General features: G+C 45.9%; 4 protein-coding genes and 1 non-coding gene across 7 annotated transcripts in view; all 5 read left to right on the forward strand.

Annotated features, from left to right (window-relative positions):
- Positions 1-13725, forward strand: part of pik3c2a (phosphatidylinositol-4-phosphate 3-kinase, catalytic subunit type 2 alpha) — a 49851-nt gene extending 36126 nt beyond the window's left edge. The window contains exons 15-33 of one of the 2 annotated variants that reach the window (XM_086149147.1): positions 396-538; positions 2034-2225; positions 2314-2407; positions 2949-3043; positions 3110-3290; positions 3529-3633; positions 4562-4654; positions 4881-5010; positions 5095-5231; positions 5844-6013; positions 6106-6262; positions 7370-7479; positions 8819-9026; positions 9110-9234; positions 9788-9905; positions 10018-10099; positions 11550-11656; positions 11747-11872; positions 11955-13725. In XM_086149147.1, the coding sequence (XP_086005273.1) occupies positions 396-538; positions 2034-2225; positions 2314-2407; positions 2949-3043; positions 3110-3290; positions 3529-3633; positions 4562-4654; positions 4881-5010; positions 5095-5231; positions 5844-6013; positions 6106-6262; positions 7370-7479; positions 8819-9026; positions 9110-9234; positions 9788-9905; positions 10018-10099; positions 11550-11656; positions 11747-11872; positions 11955-12137 (2556 nt within the window). In that variant the 3' untranslated portion in view covers positions 12138-13725. Of the gene's footprint in view, positions 1-395; positions 539-2033; positions 2226-2313; positions 2408-2948; positions 3044-3109; positions 3291-3528; positions 3634-4561; positions 4655-4880; positions 5232-5843; positions 6014-6105; positions 6263-7369; positions 7480-8818; positions 9027-9109; positions 9235-9787; positions 9906-10017; positions 10100-11549; positions 11657-11746; positions 11873-11954 lie in introns of both variants that reach the window. The other variant, XM_086149146.1, reaches the window with a different exon arrangement.
- A 1243-nt stretch (positions 13726-14968) lies between these two features.
- rps13 (ribosomal protein S13) lies at positions 14969-19002 on the forward strand. The gene is made up of 6 exons (XM_086149151.1): positions 14969-15028; positions 15545-15593; positions 15668-15746; positions 18011-18180; positions 18357-18457; positions 18927-19002. The coding sequence occupies exons 1-6, from the start codon at positions 15006-15008 to the stop codon at positions 18958-18960; spliced, it is 456 nt and encodes a 151-aa protein (XP_086005277.1). The 5' UTR covers positions 14969-15005; the 3' UTR covers positions 18961-19002.
- On the forward strand, positions 18652-18779 carry LOC147232372 (small nucleolar RNA SNORA19). Its single transcript, XR_015106441.1, has one exon. It is a non-coding gene; the product is annotated as a small nucleolar RNA SNORA19 (small nucleolar RNA).
- A 691-nt stretch (positions 19003-19693) lies between the features above and the next one.
- On the forward strand, positions 19694-24938 carry LOC147232373 (uncharacterized). Its single transcript, XM_086149196.1, has 3 exons — positions 19694-20096; positions 21378-22549; positions 23603-24938. The coding sequence occupies exons 1-3, from the start codon at positions 19919-19921 to the stop codon at positions 23804-23806; spliced, it is 1554 nt and encodes a 517-aa protein (XP_086005322.1). The 5' UTR covers positions 19694-19918; the 3' UTR covers positions 23807-24938.
- Positions 24939-25160: 222 nt separating this feature from the next.
- Positions 25161-27541, forward strand: part of LOC147232374 (pleckstrin homology domain-containing family A member 7-like) — a 184986-nt gene continuing 182605 nt past the window's right edge. Inside the window, exons 1-2 of one of the 2 annotated variants that reach the window (XM_086149182.1) lie at positions 25161-25223; positions 26133-26287. The gene's annotated coding sequence lies outside the window, so the exon portion shown is untranslated. The remainder of the gene's footprint in view (positions 25224-26132; positions 26288-27541) is intronic. The other variant, XM_086149184.1, reaches the window with a different exon arrangement.

The following is a 27541-nucleotide window of genomic DNA, read 5'->3' on the forward strand; positions in this document are numbered from 1 at the left end:
CAAAAAAATATGGGCAGAAGGAGTCTTAAGTACTCCTTGGGTTGTTCTACTCTTTGCGGTTAAACAAGACGCGATATTCCCGCTCGCCTCGGTATTCGAAACGAAAACACCGCGTTTTATCATTTAAGCTCCTTGTCAAATTGTATTACTGACCTCCAGAATCATTTTTAGTTTAAACCAGTAAAACCAGAGGGAAATGAAGTACACGCATCTCCGCCAAGGTCAGCATCTCGACGTCAGAACTCCATTTCGTCTCCCACAAAATACAACGTGGAGTTTTTCTTTCTCTCCTAAAGTCAAACAGAAAAGCAAACGGATAGCGGAGGTTGATATCAACCGTCCGTGTGAATTGAAGAAGTGAAAACCGAGTCCGTCAACATGCCTGTCGCCGTCAGGTGGATTTCCCCAACTCGCCGACGGACATTCTGTACGTGGGACCGCAGGAGGCCCCGAGCCCGGAGCCCTGTCCGCTGGAGGACCTGGACCCGGACCTCCGACGCAAGCTGGAGAAAGTCTGCAGCCGGGCGTCCAACTTCGGGTAAAGCGATTCGCCAAAAGCGTCAAGTTTTGATCCGCGGGAATGGCTTCAGTGCATGCCACCAGACAGATGGTCCTCGTGTTGCCGGGGCTTGATGTGCAAAACAGACGCTCAAAGGGGAAAATGTGCCTGTGGGATACAAGTCGGACCCAGAGGCCCCCGACGCCGCTGTTCGCCGAGGTTTTAATTAAAGTGTCAGAACTCGATGTCGAATTTGTAACGGAGGGGTTTTCTGTGTACCTTGACCTGTCAAGTAGCCGCAGTCGTGCATGGGTGAAGCTAGATCTGTTTTTTAACACCCCTTTTATAGCCCTTTTTGGGTTTTTAGCAGGCTACCCCAAAAACCTGGTGGATGTGAAACGAAGTCTTCTGAAAGTTCCCCACCCAGCTGCTCCCGAAGCCCCCGGGCAAAAACGCTCTCCTGTCGCCCGCCGCCGGCCAAATCTCCCGCTGCCCTGCCAACATCCACGAGGGTTGGCGGAAACAGAGCCCTCCCTCATGGGACACCGGTGTTGCTTTTGCTAACCTCAGAGTCGGCGGTGCTTGGGATGCACTCGCAAGAAGTGGCGTTCGCCCAAAGCTCCCATGAGTTCTCTTTAAGGAATGAAGAGGTTCCCTCGGCCCGTTGTTGTCCGGGTTCCACCACAGCTTAGGAGATTATGCAAATAGGGGCCGTGGGCGTTTGGAAAAGCAGTTCAAGCGGGACGTCTCACCGTTTTGTAATTCTTGCCGGATACCCGTCCTCTGTCTAAGTGCTCAGCAAGGATCTGGACCACCTCGTCGGTCCATCTGCCGCGCTCGGCCTTCCGTGACTCCCAACTGGAAGCGAAACAGAGTTGTCCGCTGTGCGTGGTTCCTTTGAGTTTCTCAAACTCAGGGTGTTACCCCTCTTGGAGTGGGATGGTGACCCAGTTACCCCTTAAATAGTACTTCTGGGACCTCGGTTGAGCTCCAAGAAGGAGTTCCCTGTTTCTAAGGGGTCATTGAGATTGCATCTCAAAAGCATGCAAGCGGTGACACGTCCTTTCATTGCATCGCAGATGTCGCCCTTTGACTTCCACCCAACAAGACATACTAAGTTGTCAGTTTTCTTGCGCGTATCAGCGTAATGATGTGATTGCAATCATCCAGTGAAGGAAAGCCGGCTTGTTTCTCGCCAGTTCACTCTCCCTCTGACCTCCTGCACACGAGCACGAGGAGACGTAATCTCCAGTCGGGAGTCCTGACCGACCCCCCCCCCCCCTTTTGGCGTTAAAATATCCACGTGTTAAAATTCCTTAATATTTGTTGTTAATATTTTGCACCACTGACCTTACATTGGCGTTCCCGTCGGGGGGTGTTCTTCGGTCGTTTCCTCTTCTCCGTCTGCTGAAGTCGTTTTTCTCCGCTTCGTCTGCTGGATCCATTACTCCAGCTCGGGCCAGGTTTTCCTCCATCGTTTTGAATTTTTTTTTTTTTTTTTTCGCCCACATTTTATCCCGGCGTCCATCTCCAGGCTGAAGCGTGCCGACCACCAGCTCCTGTGGGACCACCGTCTCCACTGCCGCAGGGATCATCCCGGCAGCCTCCCCAAGGTCCTGGCCAGCGCGCCCAGCTGGGACTGGGCCAGCATGGCCCACATCCACTCCCTGCTGCACCACTGGCCCACGCTGCCGCCCGTCACCGCGCTCGAGCTGCTTGACTCGAAGTACGACCCCCCCCCCTTACCGTCCCCGTCGGGAGTTCGTACCCGCCGACTGATTTTTTTTGTTGTTTTTTTTTTGTTGCTCACGCAGGTTTGCGGACACGGAGGTGCGAGGCGTGGCCGTCAGCTGGATCGAGAAGAGCAGCGACGACGAGCTGGTGGATTACCTGCCGCAGCTGGTGCAGGTGAGTCCGCGCGCACAAATCATCACATCGAGCGGCAGGTCAACCTACGAGGATGCGACCTACGCGCGTTTTTCTTTCACTTTGCGATTTGAGCTGAGTTAAGATGAGCGTTTGACGCCGCCGTCTGTGAAATGGCGTTCGAAAACAGTCCGACGGGCCGCCGAACACGAGTTGGCCCGGAGAAAAATGATGGTTTTAAAAAGAGCAGCGATGTTCACTCCGTCCATAAATGAAGATTAGCAGCAGATTATGGCATTATGTGTGTTGCCAGTAAGTTAAGTGATAGAGCACCAAATGAGTGTATTAAATACACTTAATAAAACCGTTTTTACGATTGTTTTTGATACATTTTGTTATTTATAAAGTCCATTTTTCTTATTAAAAACACCAAATAAAACCAGGGGGCTCAATTCATCTAAACGGGGAAATATAATTTGATATTTGAGCAGATGAAGTTACGAGCTCGCTCACCAATTCATCTACTAAGTCAAGGTATAACTGAATTTCCGTTTCGCCCTCCATTTATTTTATTTTTTTTTAGGCATTGAAGTTCGAGTGCCACTTAAAGAACGCGCTCGTCATGTTCCTGCTGTCCAGAGCGCTGGGCAACATCAGCATCGCACACTACCTTTACTGGTGAGTCAGTAGCGGCTCTGCAGAAGCCCCGCGCTGGACTCAGATCTAAGACCGAGATGTCCGCAGGCTGCTGAAGGACGCCGTGCAGGACCCGGCGTGGGGGCGGCGTTACGACCAGGTGCTGGGCGCCCTGCTGTGCCTGTGCGGGGCCAAGCTGAGGGCCGAGCTGGAGACGCAGACCCAGCTGGTGTCGCTGCTGGGAACCGTGGCCGAGCGGGTCCGACAAGCCGGGAGCTCCACGAGACAGGTTCGTGCGTCTTCTGACTCAATTAAAATTTTTTTTTTTTTGGGGGGGGGGGTAATGGGGAAAAATGTTACGATCAGCAAGAATAGCCAATAAAAAATATCAGAAAATTTGCACTAAAAATCACTGCGAATTTGCTAGAAAATTTCCCAAAAATGCAGGAATGTACAACCTTTGCCTGTTTTTCGATATCTTCCAAATCCTCCCAAACGAAAACCGGTATTATTTTGTTTGCGTGCAGGTGGCGCTGCAGGAGGGCCTGGAGAACGTCCAGAGCTTCTTCCAGAGGAGCAGCTGCCGACTCCCTCTCTGCCCGAGTCTGGTGGCCAAGGAGCTGAACACCAAGGTCGGGACCCCTTGTATTTAACGTAGAACGCTCAAAGGTCACGGCGCAGGAGCAGGTTCTGCTTCCAAACTGTGCGCCTTCGGCCGTACAGGACGTGCACGTTCTATTATTCATCGGCTCTGCTGCGGTCGAGGGGAAAGTGCATCAGCCGCAGCTTTCTAATCGAGCCTCTCAGAAATGAGGCCGGTAGGCAGTAAGTTCACAGAGATGCCCCGAGTGCATTTCAAAGAGTAAATAAATACATGAATAAGCAAAGTGTCGGCTCCTGATGGAAACATCGGGGCTCTGCTGATCTATCAGCATCTGCCAATCAACACCGATATGTACACAGTAGTCCCTTGTTTATTAACGAAAATCCGCAAATTAGCGACCTTATTTTTATTTCATTATTTATATATATATATATATATTAAAGCTTTACGAGCCTCCCCACACTCTTATTAACCTTTCCCATACGCTTATAAAAACTTCCAAAACTCTGGAACAAGATCTCAAGTCTCTGTGAAACGGACGAGTCGGGATGCTGAAAGCAGGAGATGCAGAGAATGACGCTACCATTGCTGAGCCAATCAGAGGGCGGGATTCAGAACACCGAGCCCGTAAAATGCTTATTTTACCCTAAAAATAATTTAAATGATTAATATAAAAAAATATTTATACTGCAAAAGCCCGTGGTATAGCAAAAATAATCTGCAATTTAAAATTGCTCTATTTCTTATCAGGGATTTTTCGCCATAAAACAGGTTTCTGAAATTTTCTCAATGAGACTGCAATAGGTGAACGTCAATATGGCGAGGGGTTTTGTGATTTCATTTAAATACGGACGACAGCTGACATTGATAGCGGGCTGCTAACCGATCAAAACCCAAATATCTCCCAAATGAGATCGAAATAACGTTTTTGAGATATCTTAACTCTGTGTGCGCAGGCTTGCTCTTTCTTCAACTCCAACGCCGTTCCCCTCAAGCTGGCCCTGGTGAACGCCGACCCGCTGGGCGAAGAGATCAATGTCATGTTCAAGGTGCGGCACACACACACACACACACACACACACACACACACACACACACACACACACACACACACACACACACACACACACATATATGAATTGTGCGGCATGCAGGGCACAACAGCACAGAGGGGGAGCTGTGTTTTGTTTTCGTCTCTCGGCCGGAAAGAGCGCCCCCTTGTGGCCAGAGTGACACACACACCAAAAAAAAAAACAATAAATATGTGGCTGTCAGGTGGGAGAGGACCTGCGGCAAGACATGCTGGCCCTTCAGATGATCCGCATCATGGACCGCATCTGGCTGCAGGAGGGCCTGGACCTCCGCATCGTCAACTTCAAATGCATCTCCACGGGCAAGGATAAAGGTAACGCGCGCCTCCAACCCGATGATAAAGCAACCGTTAAAAAAAAAAAAGAAATGTTGAAAAGTCACGTGACGCCCCCTCCAGGCATGGTGGAGCTGGTCCCTTTCTCCGACACCCTGAGGAAGATCCAGGTGGAGTACGGCGTCACCGGATCCTTCAAAGACAAACCGCTGGCCGAGTGGCTGCGCAAATACAACCCCGCCGAGGACGAGTACGAGAAGGTGCGAGAACGTCACGCCACGAAAATGTATTTCTTTTTTATTCTTTTTTTTGTCACTTTTACTGTTTTTCTCTTCTTTTTTTTTTCTTGTGTACTGTGTGTATAATTATATGTCTCTACGGTGTCCTTAAGTGTCAGGTCATGCAAATTAAATCACATGTATTTTATTATTATCATTATCATTAATTGTAAAATCATGAATATTCCTCGAGTAAATTACCAGTCACTCTAAATGTAAAATCCACTCTAGATTGCTGAAAAAAGGTACTGACCTAAAATCTCCAGAATTACAAGAATTACCGTAAAACAGTTTAAAAAAAAAAAAAAGTGTTTTATTGTTTAATATGGAGACTCAATCCGCGGGCCGAGAACTTAACAGTTTTGTAGCAACAAAAGTGGTTGCGATAAATGAGTTAATGGATTAAAAGTGTGCGTTTGTGTTTCACAAAGATCAGCATTGCAGTAAATACATCTTCCGTGAAGAATTGCCATCTAATATAATAATAATAATAATAATAATAATAATGATAGCTGCTGTTATCCCTGAAATCTGACATGTAATTTCGTCAGCTGACTCTGCAGTGCACGCTCTCACCCCCCCTCCTCCCCTCAGGCTTCGGAGAACTTCATCTACTCGTGCGCCGGCTGCTGCGTGGCCACCTACGTCCTGGGCATCTGCGACCGTCACAACGACAACATCATGCTGCGCTCCACCGGTCACATGTTCCACATCGACTTCGGCAAGTTCCTCGGCCACGCCCAGATGTTCGGCAGCTTCAAGAGGTGAACTTCAAACACGGCCCGCGCTAAACGCCGCTTAGCTTTTTCTGAAACCGAGCCGAGCGCGACCCATCCCCCTCTCCTCCCCCCCCCAGGGACCGGGCGCCGTTTGTCCTGACCTCCGACATGGCCTACGTCATCAACGGCGGCGAGCGGCCCACCAGCCGCTTCCAGCTGTTCGTGGATCTGTGCTGCCAGGCCTACAACCTCATCCGCAAGAACTCCGGGCTTTTCCTCAACCTGCTGTCGCTGGTGAGAGCGGGACGGACGAGCAGGACAGCTTCGGGAATCCAGTCATAATAACATCCGCGCATAAAACCGTTCACTTGCTCATTCACATGTCGCATAGAGACATAGACTATTCACTCTCTTATTCACATATCATATTACATTACATTACATTTGGCAGACGCTTTTATCCAAAGCGACTTACAATAGAGGACATAGGGACTGCAAATAACACTTGCAAATACAAGATACACAGGAAATATACAGAACAGTAAGCTTGGGTTAGTGAGTTGTTTTTTGACAAAGACATGCGCAAACGTACACACACACACTGCATAGCCTAACTTGGTTATATCAAGACATAAAACCATTCACGCATCGTATCGACAAACATTCACCCTCTCATTCACACACTATATAGAGGCATATATCTGTTCACCCTCTCATTGATACGTCATATAGACACATACAACCATTCACTCTTATTAAATCCAGTTCAATCCAGTGTGTTGGCTGTGCACATATGGGAATCAAAAAAAAAAAGCATTGTCAACACACACTCTCTCTGTCACACACACGTCAGTGTTTCCCGTCTAGTGAATTCACATTTAACACATTCCACCGCCTGTTAGCTTCTACATTTCCATCCTCTCTGTAACGTCAGTCTATTTCCTCCGAAGGCTTCTGTTCTTCATCCTGGCGTGTTGCGTTTAAACTCGCCTGGGATTTGATTGATTTCTGTATTTTTAGTTGGGTTTTTTTTTTCCCGTCGAAGCCGCCGCAAACTCGTGAGACGGCGCCGGCAAAGTGAAAATAGTTCAGAAATCCTGATGCCGTCCTCCTCCAGCTGTCTATTTATAGAGCTGCTCTTTCACTCTCAAAGTCATTTTTTTTCTCGAAATCACATTTTAAACACCACTTTCAGCGGAATATTTAAGAAGCCCTCACCAGATTTAAGATAAATAAATAACTGAATAAGTTGAACTTTATGTTTTGACGTTGGAACGCATCATTTGCTATTATGGATGGATTCTAAATGTACATATATAGATATTACGTGATGGGTGTAACTTCACCAAATCGAAGGTTTTAAAGGTATGTTACGTGTGCGTGTGTGTTTGCGTGTTGCAGATGACGTTGTCGGGCCTCCCGGAGCTGACCGGCTCCCAGGACCTGAAGTACGTCTTCGATGCCCTGCAGCCCCACAACACGGACGCCGAGGCCACTATCTTTTTCACCAGGTTCGGCGGACAGACCCCTCTTCGTGAAAATAAAACAAATGTATAGATTAGTATTATTAGACCTAGAAAAAGCATATGACAGGGTGCCAAGAGAGGAGCTCTCGTGTTGTGTGAGGAGGTTTGGCGTGGCAGAGATGTATGTTAAACTGGTGCAGGACATGTATGCTTGCTGTGAGACAGTGGTACGATGTGCTGTAGGGGAAACAGAGAAGGTCAAGGTGGAGGTGGGGCTTCATCGGGGATTAACTCTTAGCCTCTTCTTGTTCGCAGTGGTGATGGACAGGCTGACAGATGAGGTTAGACAGGAATTTCCATGGATCAGGATGTTTGCAGATGACATTGTGCTCTGTAGTGAGAGCAGACAACAGGTAGAGGGAAATCTAGAGAGGTGGAGGTATGCTCTGGAAAGGAGAGGAATGAAAGTTAGTCGCAGCAAGACAGAATATATGTGTGTGAATGAGGGGAACTCGGGTGGAATGGTGAGGCTACAGGGAGTGAAGATCAAGAAGTTGGTGGATTTCAGGTACTTAGGGTCAACAGTCCAAAGCAACGGAGTGTAGAAAAGAGGTGAAGAGACGGGTCCAAGCAGGTTGGAATGGGTGGAGAAAAGTGTCAGATTGAAGACTATCAGCCAGAATAAAAGGAAAGGTGTACAAGACAGTGGTGAGACCAGCGATGATGTATGGACTAGAAACTGTTACAATGACCAAAAGACAGCAGGCAGAACTAGAGGTTGCAGAGATGAAGATGTTGAGGTTCTCTTTGGAAGTGACCAGGATGGATAGGATCAGGAATGAGTCTATCAGAGGAACGGCACATGTTAGATGTTTTGGAGAGAAGGTCAGAGAAGCCAGACTGAGATGGTTTGGTCATGTACAGAGAAGGGATAGAGAATATATTGGTAGACGGATGCTGGAATTGGAGCTGCCAGGCAAGAGGTCTGGAGGAAGACCAAAGAGAAGATTTATGGACGTAGTGAGAGAGGATATGAAGGTAGTTGGTGTGAGAGAGGAAGATACAGAGAATAGGGTTAGATGGAGAAAGTTGATTCGATGTGGCGACCCCTGAAGGGGAAAGCCAAAAGACGACAAAGAAGATTATTATTATTATTATTGTTATATATAATTATAAACCTCAAGGAAAGTAAAGGACATGAGGAAACCGAATGCCCACAGTTTAGTTTTCGTCATGTCATGTTCAGATCGACCACAAGGTGGCGGTAAAATCAAGAAAAACATCACTGGAAACTGCAGGGTTTATCAAATGGAATTTGAAATGAGATTTTTTTTTTTTTTTAACGTAAGCGTCAACTTTGAAATGACTGCTTTCCTTTCCGCAGGCTGATCGAGTCCAGCCTGGGCAGCGTGGCCACCAAGTTCAACTTCTTCATCCACAACCTCGCCCAGCTGCGTTTCTCAGGCCTGCCGGCGAACGACGAGCCCATTCTCTCTTTCTCCCCCAAGACCTACACGCTGAAGCAGGAAGGCCGCATCCACCACGCCTCCATCTTCTCCTTCCAGAAGAGATACAACCCCGACAAGCACTATGTGAGCCCGATTTGTCTGTCCGGCGGTGTCAGAATATTCGTTTCTGTCCGGTACCGACAGAAAAGTCTCTCCTGCCCTTGCAGACGTACGTGGTGAGGCTCTTGAGGGACGGTCACAACGAGCCTCAGTTCATCTTCCGCACTTTCGACGAGTTCCAGGAGCTCCACAACAAACTCACCATCCTCTTCCCCCTCTGGAAGCTGCCCAGGTCGGACACGAACCTCCTGATTTTACGTTTCCATCTGATCGGCGGGGAGATATTTTAAAACCTACTACTTCATTCATTATCTGCACCACTTATCACATTCAGGGTCATAAGGGGGCGGAGCCTATCCTGTTTGTTATCGACTGAGAGGCGGGGTTCGCCCTGGACCAATCACAGGGCCACGTGTAGAGACAAACCAATCAGGAATTCACGAAACAATAAGGATCAGTGGGTTTTATTTAATCCCAGAAATACACGCCTTTGACAAATAACATTAATCTAAGAATGATTCATTAGTTCATCTAATTTCAAAAAAATAAAAAGTCATCAAGAATTCACTGCAAAATAAATAAGCCATGTAAAATGAAATTTGTCACCGATGCTGTGCCTGAGCTCTTTTTAAGTGTTTTTTTTTCTTTTCAAAGGTGAAGCTCAGATACTCGAAGCTTCTCCCGATAAAAGTGTTTCTTTATTTTTCATTTTATTTAACGTAGTGTGTGTGTGTGTGTGATTACGGCAAAAATATGTTAATATATGTGACAATATCCGCCTCCAGCTTCCCAAACAAAATGGTGCTCGGCCGCACCCACATCAAAGAGGTGGCTGCCAAAAGGAAGCTGGAGCTGAACAACTACATCCACAACCTGATGAGGAGCTCCACGGAGGTCACACAGGTACACACACACACACACACACACACACACACACACACACATCAGTCCGTATGATAATAACTGCACTGATCTGCACTGGCCACCGCTAATCTCCCGCTGCCTTTCCTTCCAGTGTGACCTGATCTACACCTTCTTTCATCCGATTGCACGGGATGACAAGACGGAGGGATTGGAGACCCCGCCCAAGGCCCCAGGTGACCCCCTCCCTCCCTCCTTTCTTGCTTTTCAGCCGTTATTAGTATTCCCAGCGCCTGGCAGCGAATAGATACTGCAGCGTAAAAGAGACCGTGGTACTCCTCGTCCTGCCCGCGTGCCGAAGTGACCGCGGGCAAGACGCTAGCCTGGTTAGCGTTCAACAATTCAGTGTCTCATTGGCAAGAGACATACAACCATTCACTCACTCATTCATTTTTGCCGTATAGTACAGTTGTGCCCCACCCAGGAAGAAGAAAACATTTACTATAAATACAATAGTTAGTCTTTAAAATCCCTCTATGTAGACCCCAGCAAAACTTTGTGTCTTTATTACATTAAAGAAAAACTAAATATAGATCAGCTTGCAACAAAGACTTTATGAACATTGTTTTTTAGTCTGGAACAGAAAAGATTTTAAGTGCACCAATTGGCTGAAATAAGAAAATTAAAAAAAAAAAAAGAACTATCACCAGTTTTTGACCGGTTGAGCCATTTGATCCTGAAAAATGAAATTAACTAAATTCAAAGAATGATAATAGATTTATATTGATCAGCAACTCAGGAGCACAATGTGTGCACCACAACAAAACACAAATGAATAAAATAATTTGTGCTGTTTTTTTGTTGGGGTTTTTTTTTTTTTTCGATCAAAATGAGGAAGTCAGGATTAACGGCTGCAATGAGCACATTTTGCAGTGCACAGCTTTTTCGAAGCAGTAATGCTCATGCTCGGTGCACAAAAAAAAAAAAAAAAAAAAGAAAAAAGAAAAAAACAACACCATAGAGCTAACACTCTGCGAACTACTCTGACGAGAGCGCCACTGCCACCTACTGTGCAGCAGGAAATATGAAGTGCAGTAAACAAACCCTCAAGAGACTCTTCCGGTGTGTTTACCTTTTCCGAAAAAAAGTTAGCAGCGGCCAGCATGAATAAACTAATTTGTCACTTAAACACATCACACCCCTATTCCACTGATAAGCCGCTTGAGTTTTTTCAGCGAAAACGTGCCGAATATTGCTAACAATCATCCCGCTTTGTGAAAGCTATTTCAGCAAACCGAACCTTCAGCAAAGTTATTCTTTGTTGACAGAAAATAATTGAGAAGCAACAGTTTAGAGACAACCAACCATTCACCTTGTCACCAGTAATAATAATCATGCTAATAATTCTGCAATGCTTCCTTACCGCCGCCACGCCAGTCCTTTTCTTTGCAGGGAAAAGCGCACGTGGCTCGATTCGACTTGTGGATGTCAGCCCTTTTCTCTCGTTGGCGCCAAGAAAATGTTTTTTTTTTTTTTGGGCTCGACGTTTATATCCGTTGGACGGTCGTCACTGGAAACGCCGATTTCTGTAAACACGGCGGGCCGTCGCCGGCGCTCAAGGGTCGATTTCGGGCGTCGCGCGGAACATCCCCCGTTAAAAAAGCCTGTGTGGTCGGTCTGTCGCAGAGCCGCCGCTGAGTCCCACGTCAGGCCGGGTGGAGGGAGAGGTGAAGCTGTCCATCTCCTACAGGAACAGCACTCTGTTCATCATGGTGATGCACATCAGGGACCTGGTAAGCACGCAACCTCGGCGTCCCGTCGGCAAACCGTCACCCGAAAGCGCCCGTTGCACTTCGGTACTCTGCGCCTCTCCGTCCCCCCAGGTGTCAGAAGAGGGCGCCGACCCCAACCCCTACGTGAAAACCTACCTGCTTCCCGATCCGCACAAGACCTCCAAGCGCAAGACCAAGACCTCCCGGAAGACCAGGAACCCCACCTTCAACGAGATGGTAGGGGAAACCCTCGCCATGGTGTTTCCCGCGAGCGCATCGCGCAGGTTATTCACCCCATCTTCTTCCTCCCCCTTCGCAGCTGGTGTACAGCGGCTACAGCAAGGAGACCCTGGGCCTGCGCGAGCTGCAACTGAGCGTGCTCAGCGCCGAGTCGCTGCGTGAGAACTACTTCCTGGGCGGCATCACGCTCAGGCTCAAAGACTTTGACCTCAGCAAGGAGACGGTTAAGTGGTACAAGCTCACGGCCGTCCCCTACTTCTAGCCCGCCGCCCCGGACTCTGCGGTCCCATCACACAGCGAGGGGGGCCTTACTTGAAAATACTGCTCACCTCAGATTTCACGAACTTCATAACTTCGGCCTTTGAAACCGACCCCTCCCTCTCAACGTTGCCCCGTCTCCATCAATCAAATCCCAGAAGGGGTGATCTTCAGTCGCGCACCCGCTTCCGCCACAATCTTTAACGTTTTTACATTTACTTTTGGAAGAATCTGCGACATCTGTTCCCCCACGCCCCCCGATAGTTTCCATTAAACGCAGTACAGCGCTCGGCGCCGTCACCCGATATCTACAGAATCGCGTTCGTTCACGTTCGCCACGAACCATCCCCCGACCCGAACAGAGAGCCGTGACGTTTTGTACATTTTGATATCCGAGGACCAAAAAACGGCTCGCGTATTTTTTATTTTATTCTTTTTTTTTTTCCCAGAAGAGTACATATAGATAGATTTTTTTTTTTTTTTTTAAAAGACGGACTTTTCTATCCTAGAAAAAAATTGGATTCCCGCTCTTGACAATTCTCTCGAGTAGATTCAGCGCCCGCCACCCCCCTTCCAGAGGAACGTGCCAAAAAAGTAGCGAGAGGGACGGCAGTTCAAGTGGCTCCCCCACCAGGGTGCCTTTTTTTCTTTCTTTTTTTCGTTTTTGTGCTCACAATCTCTTTATAATGCTCAACTTGGCCTTATGCGAGACATATTTTATTAACAATGTGATATGAGCTTATTATTAAAAAAAGTAATAAAGATATTCTGTAAAGCTATCTCAGGTCCGGTGGCCGACTAGCACCCTGAGATTTATTTTTGTTTTTTTAATATATATATATATATATATATACAAAATAGTGGGATTCCACTTAACGGACACTACCAGGTCTCTCTCTCTTTCTCCTCGTGGTATTACTTGACTCTTAACACAGCACACCGTTAGGGGAATTTGTATCATAAGCTTCGAAACACGCTCTCGTCAGCGCTCCTGATGAAGAGGTCGCAGCCGCTCGAGTCACTTCGTTGCCTTTTCGGTGGTTTTAAACCCCCACCATCACCACCACACGTTTCAGGCTTTTAAATTTCTGCTGGTGGGTGTCTAACACCTGGAGTGGTGGGCCGGGGGGGGAAAGGAACACTGCCAGCGACGTCCAGATCCAGGCGGAAAGAACAAAGATAAAATTCTGAACGTCGAGGGAATTTCATGCAGAGTAAAACGTGCATCGGCAAAGGCAACTATTGTCTTCGGGGGGGAAAAAAAAAAAGGGAACAAGAACCTGAGCGAAATTAGCTGCTTCTCCTCTCTGCTAGCTAACTATAAGGTTGTTAATGTTTCATTAAAAAAAAAATCTTAAAGTGTGTTTTTAAGAACAGATATTCTTCGAGACAATGATCTACGAGCAGCACTCACTATAAATATCACTGACTTGATCCACTCTTTTAGTTTCTGTACAAAGAGCGCAAACAGAGTTTGTATTAACATGGCCAGTTATTTATTCTTAATTGGTGACCTGTAACACGAATGGATCAGTGTGTACTGTAATCCTTCTCTCCTCAAGCAAATTAAATGTTTTTGGAACAAATAATAATTTTGTCTTGTTTTCAGTCAACACCATTCACACACATCATCGATGGCGTCGCCGAGAGCAACCGGAGATTGAACCATTTTACTAGTAAAATTAGGTTATTACTGCTTGTTTTGACGATACGTTTCATCGCTGTCTATTCAAAAGCAAAAGTTCTGAGTTTACTGACTGTTCGGGTCAGCCGAAGCCTGAGAACCCTGAGAGAACATGCAAGCTACACAGAAAGCGTCCCACATGCCAACCTAGTATATTTTGAATCTTTGTTTCAGGTTTCGGTTTATTTAACACATAGCATTGTTTTCGGATTCTCTGTCTTCCCTGGATGCGTGCTAATGGTGTTTTAAAAATCAATTGTTGCAGAGCCCCCTTCTCGCCCAATGTCAGCCTGCGACCCTGAATGCAGGATAAGCGGCATCGTGATGAATAAATTGAGTGAATAATAAAGAGCAACTGAATACGGTTTCTTTTAATGCTGCTACATCTATGCTGCAAGAAGGAATGGTACTGCATATTCTACATTCCATCCGCTGCAAAAATATTTTTTGCACTACCCCAACTCTTATCCGTGTAACATTTCTATTATAGTTACATTCTGTAGGACACCTTTCTATTGTTTCATTTTTTCTAACCACCTCTCTTGCTCTTCACCCATTACTTCTTAACCATTCCCTGCACAAGGCCTTTCTTTTATTTCTTTTTATCTTTTGTATCAATTTGCATATATTGTACATAGTCTCTGTTTATTTGCATCCGGTTCCTATTATTACTATTTGCACGTTTTTTTTACCCTGTAATGCTGCTGTGACAATTGAATTTCCCTATCATGGGATCAATAAAGTCTGTCTTATCACGTATGATAAATCTGGAAGAAGAAAAAAAGCAGTGGCATTAAAAACAATAATAAATAGCCGGTCAGGAGACATTAAGATATAAAATTAAAAATTTATAGAAAATTAAGTGAATGAACAGAGACCTGACTGTTTTTTTTGTTTGCGTTTTAGTTTTGGTAAGTTTAATTTCCCACTAGAAACACACGGGTGAAGTTTGCGATTATAAAAACATTAAATGAAATAATTTTGATTAATTATTATTGATTTTATTTTCGAATTGCAGACGGAAAGAAAGTCAATAAAATAAAATCCAGACAATTTCTGCAATCCCGAAGAGTTCCGGCAGAGCCCGACGTCTAAAACAGATTCGCTTACGTCATTGCGTCACTTCCGGCGCAGGCGCAAAATACCATTTTCTGTCGCGTGTGCGGCCTCTCTTCCTTCACCGCCATCATGGGTCGCATGCACGCTCCCGGGTAAGCGGACCTTTTTGGGATAAAAGTCGTAATTTCGACACAACATGTCGATATGAGAGACAAAATATAGAATCTAAACGATAACCGAAGCAACAGGAGATATTTTTAAGACTGAGTTTCATCTAAATGCCAAAAAAGAAGTAGATGATGGCACCCTTCGGATCGGCTTCCTTTTCGGGCTAGCTAGCTCGCTAGCGCCAGCCGCCGCAGCCCTAGCTGACCGCGGTTCTCTGCCGTTAAAAAACCGCTTCAAGCCCCGACGATAATCTTTGGGATAAAGCTAACTCTTAAAACTCGTTTCCTTAAAATTAATTTGAATTCAATAGATCGTGAGCTGGGCCACTTTGAGTTTGACAATGAGCGTCAACCTTTCCCTACATATCAGCTAACGCTAGCTGTTAGCCCAAGCCGCCTGTAAGCAAAAAACTGCTTCGATCTTCCGCATCTCTGGCGTTGTCAGGGCAGTATTTTGTTTTTTGACACTTTATCGTTTTCTAATTCTATGTTCTCTTACAGAAAGGGCTTGTCCCAGTCGGCTTTGCCTTACAGGCGTAGTGTTCCAACCGTAAGTTAATTCAGTAACGTTTAACACGTTCCAAACTGATGTGAAGGAGTCTTAACAAATTCCTGTCCCTATAGTGGCTGAAACTCACGTCCGACGACGTCAAAGAGCAGATCTTCAAATTGGCCAAAAAGGGCCTGACCCCCTCTCAGATCGGTAAGTGGACCAAGACAGCACGATTAGGTCTCGTCCATGTGTGCATGACTCTTTCAGTAGGTGCAATAACACAATCGAATATGCTTGCTGGTAGAAGGCTGTTCCTGCAGCACTTGTCCAGTGACACCTAATGACTTTGCTCGGTTTGTCCTCCTGATTTAAGACACCAGCTGGATTTGTGATGACTGTTCATCAAAAATGTAGTTGTTGCAAGAAAACACACAGGAAAGTAGTTTTCTCCAGGAATTAGGTAGTATAAAGTGGCATGGCACGGGGTTGGTGTTCCTGTTAAAGACCACTAGGGATACAGATGTTCCCTATGAAATGGATTTATTAGTATAATCTTATACATTATATATACACAGGATATTAACAGATGTTATTTTACTAAACATCAACATTATAGGAATCATAACAAGTCCTTGACAGGGGGCTCATGGGCAGCATGCAGTCTGCTGATTCTCCTTAATCAACAGTATAACTTGTATCGGGCCATGCATAAGCATTTCACATACACATAAGGTTAGCATTCAAATTTGACATGAAACTCACCTGTCATCCACTCACAGACAAACCAAAGAAAACAGGTGAATGCCACATGGAGAAAAGTGAAAAACCCATCTTGCCCCTCGTGCATAAAAAAGCAAAAAATAGCTTCTTCACACTGAAAACAGGTGTGATGTGTTGGAATAACCACGGGGAGTTCGGGATCTATGAGAACCCACCGCCAAATATCCACTTAACTATCATTTCAGCATTTCTGAAATTAACAGAATCAAAGTGGGCTTTCTAACAATTCAGAACATGCCCTCCCATTGGCACGCTCGTAAAATGAGAACCTTTCAGGATTTTGGAGGGGAAGGGTCTCTGATGGTACTCTATTTATCATGTCCTCTACACACAAATCTAAGGAGTTTTAGAAACTTTCAACTCATTCAGCGACTGTTGATAATTAAATGAAAATAATGACTGCATAGTTCCATAGTTCTCGGTTCAGAAAAAATAATCAGAATTTTTGTGTTGTACTGCTGAAAGTCAGGCTCCCTTTTCCCCAATCTGCCTTGAGTAAAAGGCTATTTTAGGATGTTTTCCTCTGCCGCCTTTGTAATTTGAGCTTAATATGACAGTGTCGCAATTTTCTGTAAAAGGGTTGTATAGTCATCCATGAGCCCCTGACAACACAAACAGGGTATGTTCTCACCGAGCAATAGGGAGCTATATAAACCTGTAATGTCAAGTTCAAAACTGACTACTACTCGCAGTCGCAGATATACTGTTTTTTTAATCAGCTTGCAGCCTGACAATTCAGCATTGTGGCTTAAAATCTTGCTTTCCTGAAGATAATTTGTAAGATTTAAGCAGTGTCATCCGATGGACAACTTAACAATTTTAGCTGTTACGGCATGTATTTCATGTAGTACAGTAGTTGTTTGAAACACAAATATTATATAAATAGAAAAGAAAAATACAAACCCCTTTTCTCAAGTTTGAAATGAGCTGTTTGGTAACTTACCTATAGATTGTACAGAAGGGAAACTACCTCAACCAAGTTGATAAGCAGTTGGCATTTATTTACAACTTGTAACGTGCTTGGAAACCAAACTTGCCGCGCCCCTTTTTCGCTTTCTTGTTATCACGGAACTTGTGTTCTGGGCCGATATGTGGGCTTTTGGAAGAAGACTTCTTGCGTCACTTGTTTGTTTTTTGTTTGTATTTTTTATTAAATCTCGATGTGTTCTGGTCGCAACTTTTACATGTTGCTCATTTGCTCTTTTTCAGAGCATAATTTATTTTGTGGCAACATCACGTGCATGTCTTATGGATCTGAATGAACAAAGTGTCAGGGCAGGGTTATTTTTCTGTTAGTTTTTCAAAGTATTTACTCCCCAAAGTATTATTTCAAAATGTTACTTTTGACGTCTCCATATTGGAACCAGAAACGGTGTTTAGGTCAGGGATGTCAAATCAGAGGCCTGTTTTGTGTTGGCAAGTCAATGCTCATACATCACTTTTATATTTTATTTAATTTGTTTCTTTCTGTGTGGAGCAACTGGGACCATACAATTTTCATACAGTATTTCCGATTTTGAGGCAAATAATGAAACCACTTCCTGCAGTCAATACCAGTAAACCCTATAGAAAGAAACAACTACTAAACTCTGAGGAGTTTTAAGGTGGATGCCCATTAAGTCTTATACAATGATTAAGTGTTTTCTTGTTTCCAACCTTTTATTGATAAAGGCCAACTTTGTGACCCTGTCTAGGTGTTATTTTGAGGGACTCCCATGGTGTTGCCCAGGTGCGTTTTGTTACCGGCAACAAGATCCTGAGGATCCTCAAGTCCAAGGGCCTGGCCCCTGACCTGCCTGAGGATCTCTACCACCTGATCAAGAAGGCAGTGGCGGTCAGGAAGCATCTGGAGAGGAACAGAAAGGTACAGCGCGTTTAAAATGTTTATCAACACACTCCCCTCTTGAATGATACAAAGACAACTTGTAAGTTTAAAACTACAGAAACATGTATCAGGTATGATACTTGCATCACATGTGTCACGATCTGACAGTTCAGTGTCTTCCCCACTAACTCCTTTACGGCACTCCTTGCGTGCAGGACAAGGACGCCAAGTTCCGCCTGATTCTCATCGAGAGCAGGATCCACAGGCTGGCCCGCTACTACAAGACCAAGAGAGTACTGGCCCCCAACTGGAAGTAGTACGTATCGGTCCCGTCCGCATTCAAAAAGTTGGTTGTAGTTTTACATGGGGTGATGCTATAATCACAATGACTTTGGTGTGGTCAAAACTTTGAAATGCTACATCCCACTTCTGACACTCATTTTTAATGAATTTCCTCTATGGGGACCCATTAAGTATTTTTATTACTATGATTATCTTGTTTTCCCAGGGGCGCACAACTCATTGTCCTGCTCTTGATTTTAAGAGTTGTGATATTTCTTTTGTGCTAGAGAAAACGTGGAGGTAAATTAGCAGAGTGGCTAGCTGGTGCCACTTCTGTCAGTCTCCCTCGCACAGTACGCTAGACTAACAAGCCTAATGAAACCTTTTTTTCAAAGTTCATCTGTGGCTTGAACATAGAAAACTGAGACTATTAACTTTGGCAAATAGGTAGTAACTTTGAGATTTCAGTTGCTAACGGTCCATTCTCCCCTCTTTGTTTACAGTGAGTCCTCTACAGCTTCTGCTCTGGTGGCATAAACCCCAACTTTTTGAATAAATAAAACCGATTGTAATTGGAAACTTTCCTTGTCTTTGTTTTTGTAATGGCATGAGACTGTAGATCTGTAGATGTTTGGGAAAACTTTTACAAAAGGTGTTCGAGGAGTAAAAAAAAAAATAGCATCTCGCAAGACCTTTGGCTGATGTGTCCATTGTTTTTACTACTGCTGTTGTGTCAGCCAGTGATAAGGGAATGTTTGTATTAACAAGGCCAAGTGAGATTATATTACCAAACATCTTTGACTATGTCACTTCAACACAGTGATTGTGATGAATTAACCCCCCTTGGGGCACCTTGTAAAGTATAAATATGCAATTGTGGCAAAATTAGTTACGGACTAGTTTTGGCACAGAAACCAAAGAAATTTTCCATAATCAGCTTTAAAGTTTTTTCACCCTCTATTGATAGAAGTATGTACTTATTGTATTTACTTCGAAAGGACCTCTGACTGAAAGTGAAAATGATTTAAGGAAGGCTTAAACAGTCCCTTCGTTTTGGTTATATTCACTTTTCACCGTGTTTTTGGTCGTATTGTGAACTGACGTGGGAATTCCTTCGGATTTCCCAGAATGGAGATGACATGTCTTTTCTACACACGTCTCGCTACGTCACCGCGGGGCGGAGACTAAACGTTGAGTGACAGTTGTCTTGTCCAATCACAGCCCGTGGTGACGTCACGCCCGACACTAATATTAACCTCTGTCGCAATCGTCGTGCACTCACTCTTACAACGGCTCACAACAATGACTAAAACGGATAAAATGGAGAGACTGGAAGAGAGCTTTTGACGAGAAAGATAGAAAAAATAATGGCACGTAAACGCCGGAGAATGACGCGACAGCGCGACGACTGTTATTCGACAAACACCCGAATTCTGCTGGTTTTCGACGAGGAGTACTACAATACGTGAAGAGGAGAAGCAAGGAGGGAAAAAAAATGAAAGCGGAGAAAATGGCCCCCGTGGAACGTTCGTGGACGAGCTGCCAGCGAGCGGCCATGGAGAGATTCGGCAACGGCGGGATGGCGCTTCTGCCTTGGACCAGACAGTTACTCGCCGTGGTGTGGGAACAGCTTCGGCTTCTGGTTCACGTCATTTATTACACCTTTCTATCCGGTAAGACGACCCCTACCGCCCGGCTTTGTGTCAATGTAAAGCGATCGCCCGATAAGTTTGAGCGCCGTGGTGCGTTCAGGGACCCGACTCGTAAATGTCACGTAAATGTCACTATTTGTTTTTCTCCCTGTTCCAACAACAACAAATAAGAGCCAATTAAAGTAAATATACGGATAAAATAAGGAAGTTAATTATTAGGACATCTTGGGTGTGGCAATGCTTCGTACCCGAAACATAATTTTTACAGCTTTGTTTGTTTTGAAATCAAGTCTCATTTTTACGCAATCCTGTTTCGTGGTTGTGACGTCACATGTGATGAAACGTCAAACGCAATTTACATTTTAATTTTAAACTAAAATATTCGCTGGTAAGAAAAAAGGGAGTTTGCAAATGTTTTATAAACAAAAGCCTCTCGTTAGTTGTGAAATAGGTGAAAGGTCATGTCTGTTAAATTGCCTGTGAGCTGTGAGCTCACTGTCAAGTCAAGATTTTATCATTTTTCACACAAAAGTTGTCAAGTTACTTGACAGCTTTTTGAGAGGAAGCGATTGCTTTTTGCTGGCGCAGAAACCATGGATAAATTCCAGATCATTGTGGGCGGCCTGCTGCCTCGACCTGTTTGGGTAGGAAAAGAGAAATAATGACAGAGAGAATGTGACTGAGATGGATCAGTGTTGTGGTTGCAAACAGTAGCATTTACAGCTACATCCCGATAGCTGAAACGACACAAAAATAGCTGTAACACTCGTAACAGATATAACTATAGCGGACACCTGGCGAGATGCCGCAGTTGTTTGTGCAGAAAAGATGGAAGGATTGAGAAGCGCATCATGGGATATCCCTCAGAATAGTTTGCTGGCGGAGGCATACCAAAGGGCTAGCCTGGCGCTACCGTAAGCTCTCACACACAGCCTGCTCCTACAGAACACTGGGTGATGATGTCACCGTCAATGGAGGGAAATACATAAATGCTGTGGACACGCTTATAATTCCACATGGTCATAAGAGTGTCATGAGTTGGACCTGCGTGATGCTTAGTCATGATATCACAGAGCACGTCTCCCGGTCACATATGAAAGCTTCCCCATATGAAAGCTTCCCCTTTCCGAAACCGACATGGAAGTCCGAATATGAACTAAGATATTTTTGAATTGTGTGTCCTGGTTTATTTTTCACAGCCGATTCTTTTGCTTTACGTCTGCTCGTCTCGCACGTCGATATCTCCAAAGCCTGTAAAAGGTGGAATCTGGCTTCACTCTTTGATCCCCGCTTCTCCCGCAGTTTTCCAGCAGTTCAGGTTCGAGTTCCACCTGAGAATAACGGACGAGACGGGCCTCCAGCACATGAATACCTCCACCAACCCCTCCGACTCCTTCATCTTCTCCTCCCTGTTCGACGGCAACAGCGGCGTCATGGTGGGCGATTCGACTCCCCTCTCGAATTTCTGCGCCGAAGTGGTGGACCCGTTCGGCGGGAAGTCCCCGGCCGAAGCCATCCTGTCCAGCCTGCGCAGCGACGACCTCTGCTGCGGACTGGTGGACGACTTTGTCTCCAGAAGCGCCGGTAAAGACGAAGGCATCTTCCTGGAGTCGAGCTGGAACGTGGGTTTCCCCGGCGACTGGAACATCTTCTTGTCGGGTTCGAGCGACGGCCGTCAGATGGGGGGCGAAAAGGTGTTCGGTCGGGAGAAAGTCTTCTGGCAGGACACGTCCGAGGAGGAGAGGAGCTCTCAGTGGAGCAACGAGGAAGACCAGGGTGTCGCTGAGTTCGACAGCGAAGAAAGCAAGGCTCTGTGGGAGTCGCTGTCCAGATCCAGCGATCCTTACAACCCCTTTTTCTTCTCCGCCTGCACTTCGACCAACGCGAACACGGGCAAGGGTAAAAGCGAAGCGAAGGACGCCGGCGCCGCGGCGGAGCGGCACGGCCCGACCGCCCCGGTCAGACGCTCCGACAGCGAGATCAGCTGGACGAGCTCGGACTGTTCCGGCGCCGACTTCGACGAGGAGGAGAGCGACAGGCTCCTGGAGCTTTTCAGCTGCCCCGACGACCCCTACAACCCCATGTGCTTCACCGCCTGCACCGACAGCGGCAAACCCCGATCCTCCGAGTCCGACCTCGACGGCGAGGACCGGGAGAGCCGCTCCTCCTTTTCATTCGACGACGACGAAGACGAGCGGCTGTGGAATTCCCTCTGCCACCTGGACGACCCCTACCACCCTCTCAACTTCCAGGCCTGCCTACGCGGCTCCGGGGGGCCCGCGCGCCCGCCCGACACGTGTTCCAAGACGCCCCGAAATCCCAGACGTCCCAAGCCCGTCCTGCCCGACAGGAAGATCAAACGTCACTCGCATCGAAAGGTAACGCGGTTGGCGTGGAAGAAACCCCAGCAGGCCGCTCAGTCACCTGCAGACGAGAGGAAGGAGACCACCGACACCACCAGCAGCAAGAAAAAGGTAAATACCTTCATGGAGTCTGGGTGTATTACATTATCCATAGAGATTATTAGTTTTAAACTCCATTGATCATCTTCGATGTTTTGGAGAGAAGGTCAGAGAAGCCAGACTGAGATGGTTGGGTCATGTAGTGAATGTATTGGTAGATGGATGCTGGAATTGGAGGTCTTGAGGAAGACCAAAGAAAATTTATGGACGTAGTGAGAGAGGATATGAAGAGAGTTGGTGTGTGAGGAGGATACAGAGAATAGGGTTCGATGGAGAGAGTTGATTCCCTGAGACGACCTGAAGGGAAAAGTGTGAATTTGAATTTGCACATTGTGGAAAATGATCCACATTGTGCAAATTCAAGTGGGTTTTCCATCTATGAGTTATTGAAAGTCCTCTGAAAGCAGCCCCTTCATGTGTGACAAACAAATTTAAGGCAGGGGAATTTTACTTTGATTCGAGAGACAGTTTCAAAACCTCAAGCTATGCGGCGACAAACATCTTGAAACCAAACTAACTCCTCTTATTGTTTGGTTCTTCTGATCAGTTCTTCTTATTGTTGTATTTTCAGTCAGGTTGTTTCATTTGATTAATTTCGCACGCCCCAAGTTTTTAACTTGTTCTTTTAACATCGAGCTGACACACTTTTGAAACAATCGGGTGAATTCCGAGGGGGCGACATAGAAGCACAGCGGACGGACGGACCCGGCTTTGCGTCGACGTCGGCAGAGACATTCTTGAGCACTGCGGTGGTTACAGATTTGAGACAAGGGTGGACTTTCTCCCCCGGTCGGGGACGTTCGCCCGTGCAGAGGGCCGTGTTGTGTGCTGTCGCTTAGCAACAGAATCAGTCACCATGACGAAGCCGGTCACGTGACCTCGGAGGGTCAGCAGAGAGTTCGACTTCCATGTGCGGTTGCGGCAGTGTTGCCGCATCCGTGAAAACGTTGTCTGGTTGTTGCATCAGGTTCTGAAAAAGAAAAAAACAAGGCCGGAAAAAAATAGCCGCCGCCTCCGTCGGAGACTCGGATCGGTCCTCATGCTTTTTATTCTTGTCGCCTCCAGGTGCGGTTCTCTCTCGTCGTCCACGTCCACACCATGCGCACGTGGCCCTTCGCTCGAGCCGCGTCTCGCAAGGGACCCTGGGAACAAATGGCACGAGACCGAGATCGCTTCCGGCGGCGGATCCAGGACGCCGAGGGGACGGTGGGCCGCTGCCTGGACCCGGCACACAGGCAGGCGGTCCGGGCCAACCTGGGCCTGGGCTGAAAGTACGTGCGCACAAAAAGGTCTTGTGGTGTCGCGAGGGCTCGACGTGCACGTCAACATGAACATTCACACCCATGGGTTTATATGTTGAGCGGGAAAATCACAACTCCTGTCAAACCCCTTTTGTTTTCACGACTGTCCAACCTCATCGACAGTTTGGAATCTTTTTTCCGGATTCTATTAGACTATATTTGACATTCCCTCCTTTTTCAAAAGCATAAAAGAAACATCACAACGTTTCAGAAAAATGAACGTGGGTATTAAACAATTTCTGAATCCCTGAAATGAATCACTTGTCAGGAAGCTGAACATTGAAAGAGCTCACCGAGTGAATTTCCATCAGCGGAGCGGCGGCACTCTGACTCCGCCTGCAGACAAACGCATAAAGTGATGCGACTCCTCAACGCTTAAACTGACTTAACGAAAAGCACGAGCTCCTGCTGCCGGCCAGGACGGGCCGCAGGAGCTGGCGACCCACCGCGTTTTTGTGCGCACGCGTGGTTTGTTAGGCCAGACCCCGGCTGGACTGAGCATCGGCACCCAAACCCAAGGTTCTTACTTCCTCTCCGGATTCACAGTCGTGATTGGTTGCAATGCAACAGTGATTTATTTTATTTAATCCGAGTTTTTAATTTCCTCGGCGTCAACAGCCTTGTACCTCAGATGGTTTTTCGCTGCGTGTGTTGCACTGGCTGACACTTTGTCTTATTTATATGTGGAATGTTGTTTTTTTACAAGCCTTACACACTGACCGAGCAATGTAACTCACACTCCCCCCCCCTTCCAACGCTTCTTAGTCGTTCCTCCGTGCTTTGACGTGTGTGATGAATCCAAGCGGCGATGTCACCAGACCAGTTGACTCGGACTGGAACCGAACCAGTTCAGGAGGACTCCTTTTTGTGCCGCCTTTTTGGATGTTATTTCATTTTTGTCTTTTTTCTTTTCATGGCTCCAACGCTGCGCTGACTCCGTTGGCGGTCCGCTTTTCGCCATCGTTGTTGTATTTAATGCAGTTAATGTAAACAGCGGCGACTGACTGGCTTCTCATGGTGACAATTAGACATGTGTGTGCGTGTGTGTGTTTTTAACGTCTCACGAGGTGCTTTGTCAAAATAAACAGACTTTGTCCAGACTTTGTTTTTCCGTTTTCAGGTGTCGGAAAGTATCGTTTAAAACAAATATGGAAGCGAAGCAGCAGAAACCCTGCACTGCTCACACACACACACAAACACACACACACACACACACACACACACACAGCCTTAAGGAAGATTTAAAAGATGCTGAAGTGAATGTAGAGCCGGTTGGAAACCGGTTTGACTGTTCACCCAGTTTGAAACACTCCCTCCTGGTTCCCAGGGAAGCGTTCGAAAGCGTCGAAGCCCAGAGAGAAACCGGGAAGCAAGAACACCTCCGGGTATGAAATCCTATCTACATTTTTTTAAAAATATTGACTGCTTTTCTGCTACATCGTCAGCCAATGTATAAGTTTCACAAAATCATTCGCACTAATTATTCATTACCCCATGCAGCGTTTGTCAGTTTTCATCAGACGCTGCTATCACCGTAGAAACACCCTTTCAAACCAAAAATTAATCTCAGGATAAGGATTAAAGATTATACTTCCTTATATAATGGTTGTCACACACACGGGTAAGCAGGTAATTTCCCAGAGGGCCGAATGTCTCGGTGCTGTAAGATCATCGTAAGACGGGGGGTTAAAAAAACACAGAATGATGACATGACTCACCTGAGGGAGGAAATCTATTAGCCAATTTGTCCAAAAAGGCTCAAAATGTGAATTTTACACCTTTTTGAAAGACTTATTTAAAGCTTTTCATGGTAAAACATTTGCCGGTTTTCGTCAGATGAAACAAACGCACAGAATAGGGAAGAGCATATTCCACTTTAGGGTTTTAAAATAAAAAGACACAAGCTTCCTCCCGCGCTTAAAAACATGCACCCGAAATTGCCCAGACGTGGATGAATCAGTGAATATTTGACCCCGTGACCCTGATAAACAGTCTGGATAAGAAATGATTGGAACTGGAGGAACTGAATGAATGACGAAATAAAATAAATAGAGCGACAATCACAAAAAGGCAAATTTGTTGATTTCACAGATTGTAATCCAAGTACTCCCTGTATGAAGGATCACTGCCGTGTAGTTGCTGTAAACAATAGTAATCTGATTACATCGTACTGGAAGACTAAACAATCCTGAGAGTCTTTTGGCCGTTAACAAAGGAGCAGTCGCTTCCCCGCTCATTCGTTTGCCTTTGTGTCTCCTGTCTCTCACCTCCTCGCCGGCTCCCGCCATCGCCAGCCGCGGCCTCGGCGACGCCCGTCTCCAGGCAACCGGCGGGAGCGGCGAGGGCGTTGAAAGGATTGCAGGTGATTGCAGCAGCAGCAGCAGCAGCAGCAGCATCATCAGCCACGGCGGCGATGGCTGCACCATTAACGGCGCAAGCATCAGAATCAGTGGGCTCACACACACACACACACACACACACACACACACACACACACGAGCACGTGCGGTTGTCTGGCAGCGGAGGAGTATCTCCGGGGTCGCAATTAGCTGATGATGCAACCCTGCAGCAGATATTGTGTCTGCATCAAACACACAACAGCCGGACCACCAACCATCATCTGACCCTCCCCTGTGTCACCTGCAGCCATGCTCACAACCATGGGATTATTATGGGTTTTTTTTTTTGAACTGGCAACGTGTATCTGTGTGTGTGTGTGTTTGTGTGTGTGTGTGTGTGTGTGTGTTGTTGCTTTGCATGCACCCGAACACATACACACACATCCATGTATGCTTTGTAAATATATCACATCACGCAATTCAATTGCAATGGCAGAGGTAGAGCGTGACTGTTGTAGCCATGGAAACGAAAGTCACCCAAAAAAAAAAAAATATTTTTTTTTTAAATTCCCTCTGTTGGATTGAAACGGAAGTGGATTTGGCTCGAGAAATTAGAAAACGGGAAAGAGGAGGAACGTTTGCAGACGTCCCCCATCTCAGGCTTTCAAGAACATTTCTAGTAACCATGGCGACAACGACCAAAAAAAAATACAGAAAATGTTGATTAATTCCCATCGGAAGGAATGAGATTGGAGTGGATTGGAAAATTGGAAAATGTCTTAAAGATGATCCTATCTACCTATCTATTGGCAAATTATTGCCAATTTTGTTGGAGTGCAAAAAAAATTGTAACCTTGTATGTGTGTGTGTGTGTGTGTGTGTGTGTGTGTGTGACTGTGTGTGGGGGCGGGTGGGTGTGGTTGGCTGTAATTAGTCGAGAGTAAACAGAAATAATCTTGTGATATTCTGATAATGCGATGAATCAGACAGGGGAAATGGGAGTGTGTGTGTGTGTGTGTGTGCGTGTGTGTGTTGGGGGGGGCACAAGTTAACCACAACGTTTCAGCTTCTCATTCCAGTGAAGCCAGGGTGTGGACTGTATTTATACTCTTCATAACCCCCTCATTCCTGGACAACAACACACTCATACTACTTATAGAAAAGCCATATCATTCTTTGTATATATATATATATATATATATATAAACACCAGACTCATTCCTGAAAAATGTATTATATTTTACATCCATCTATATATATCATTTCCAGCTCATTCTCAATGTATAACATCTGTCTCATTCTCTATTTTCTCTATTTTATCTCATTTTATATAATAACATGACATCTCATTCTTTATGTAGCAC

Source organism: Fistularia commersonii, chromosome 7 (assembly GCF_037954325.1).
Source record: "Fistularia commersonii isolate RoL2024-O1a breed Wild chromosome 7, RoL_Fcom_v1.0, whole genome shotgun sequence".
Taxonomy (NCBI): domain Eukaryota; kingdom Metazoa; phylum Chordata; class Actinopteri; order Syngnathiformes; family Fistulariidae; genus Fistularia; species Fistularia commersonii.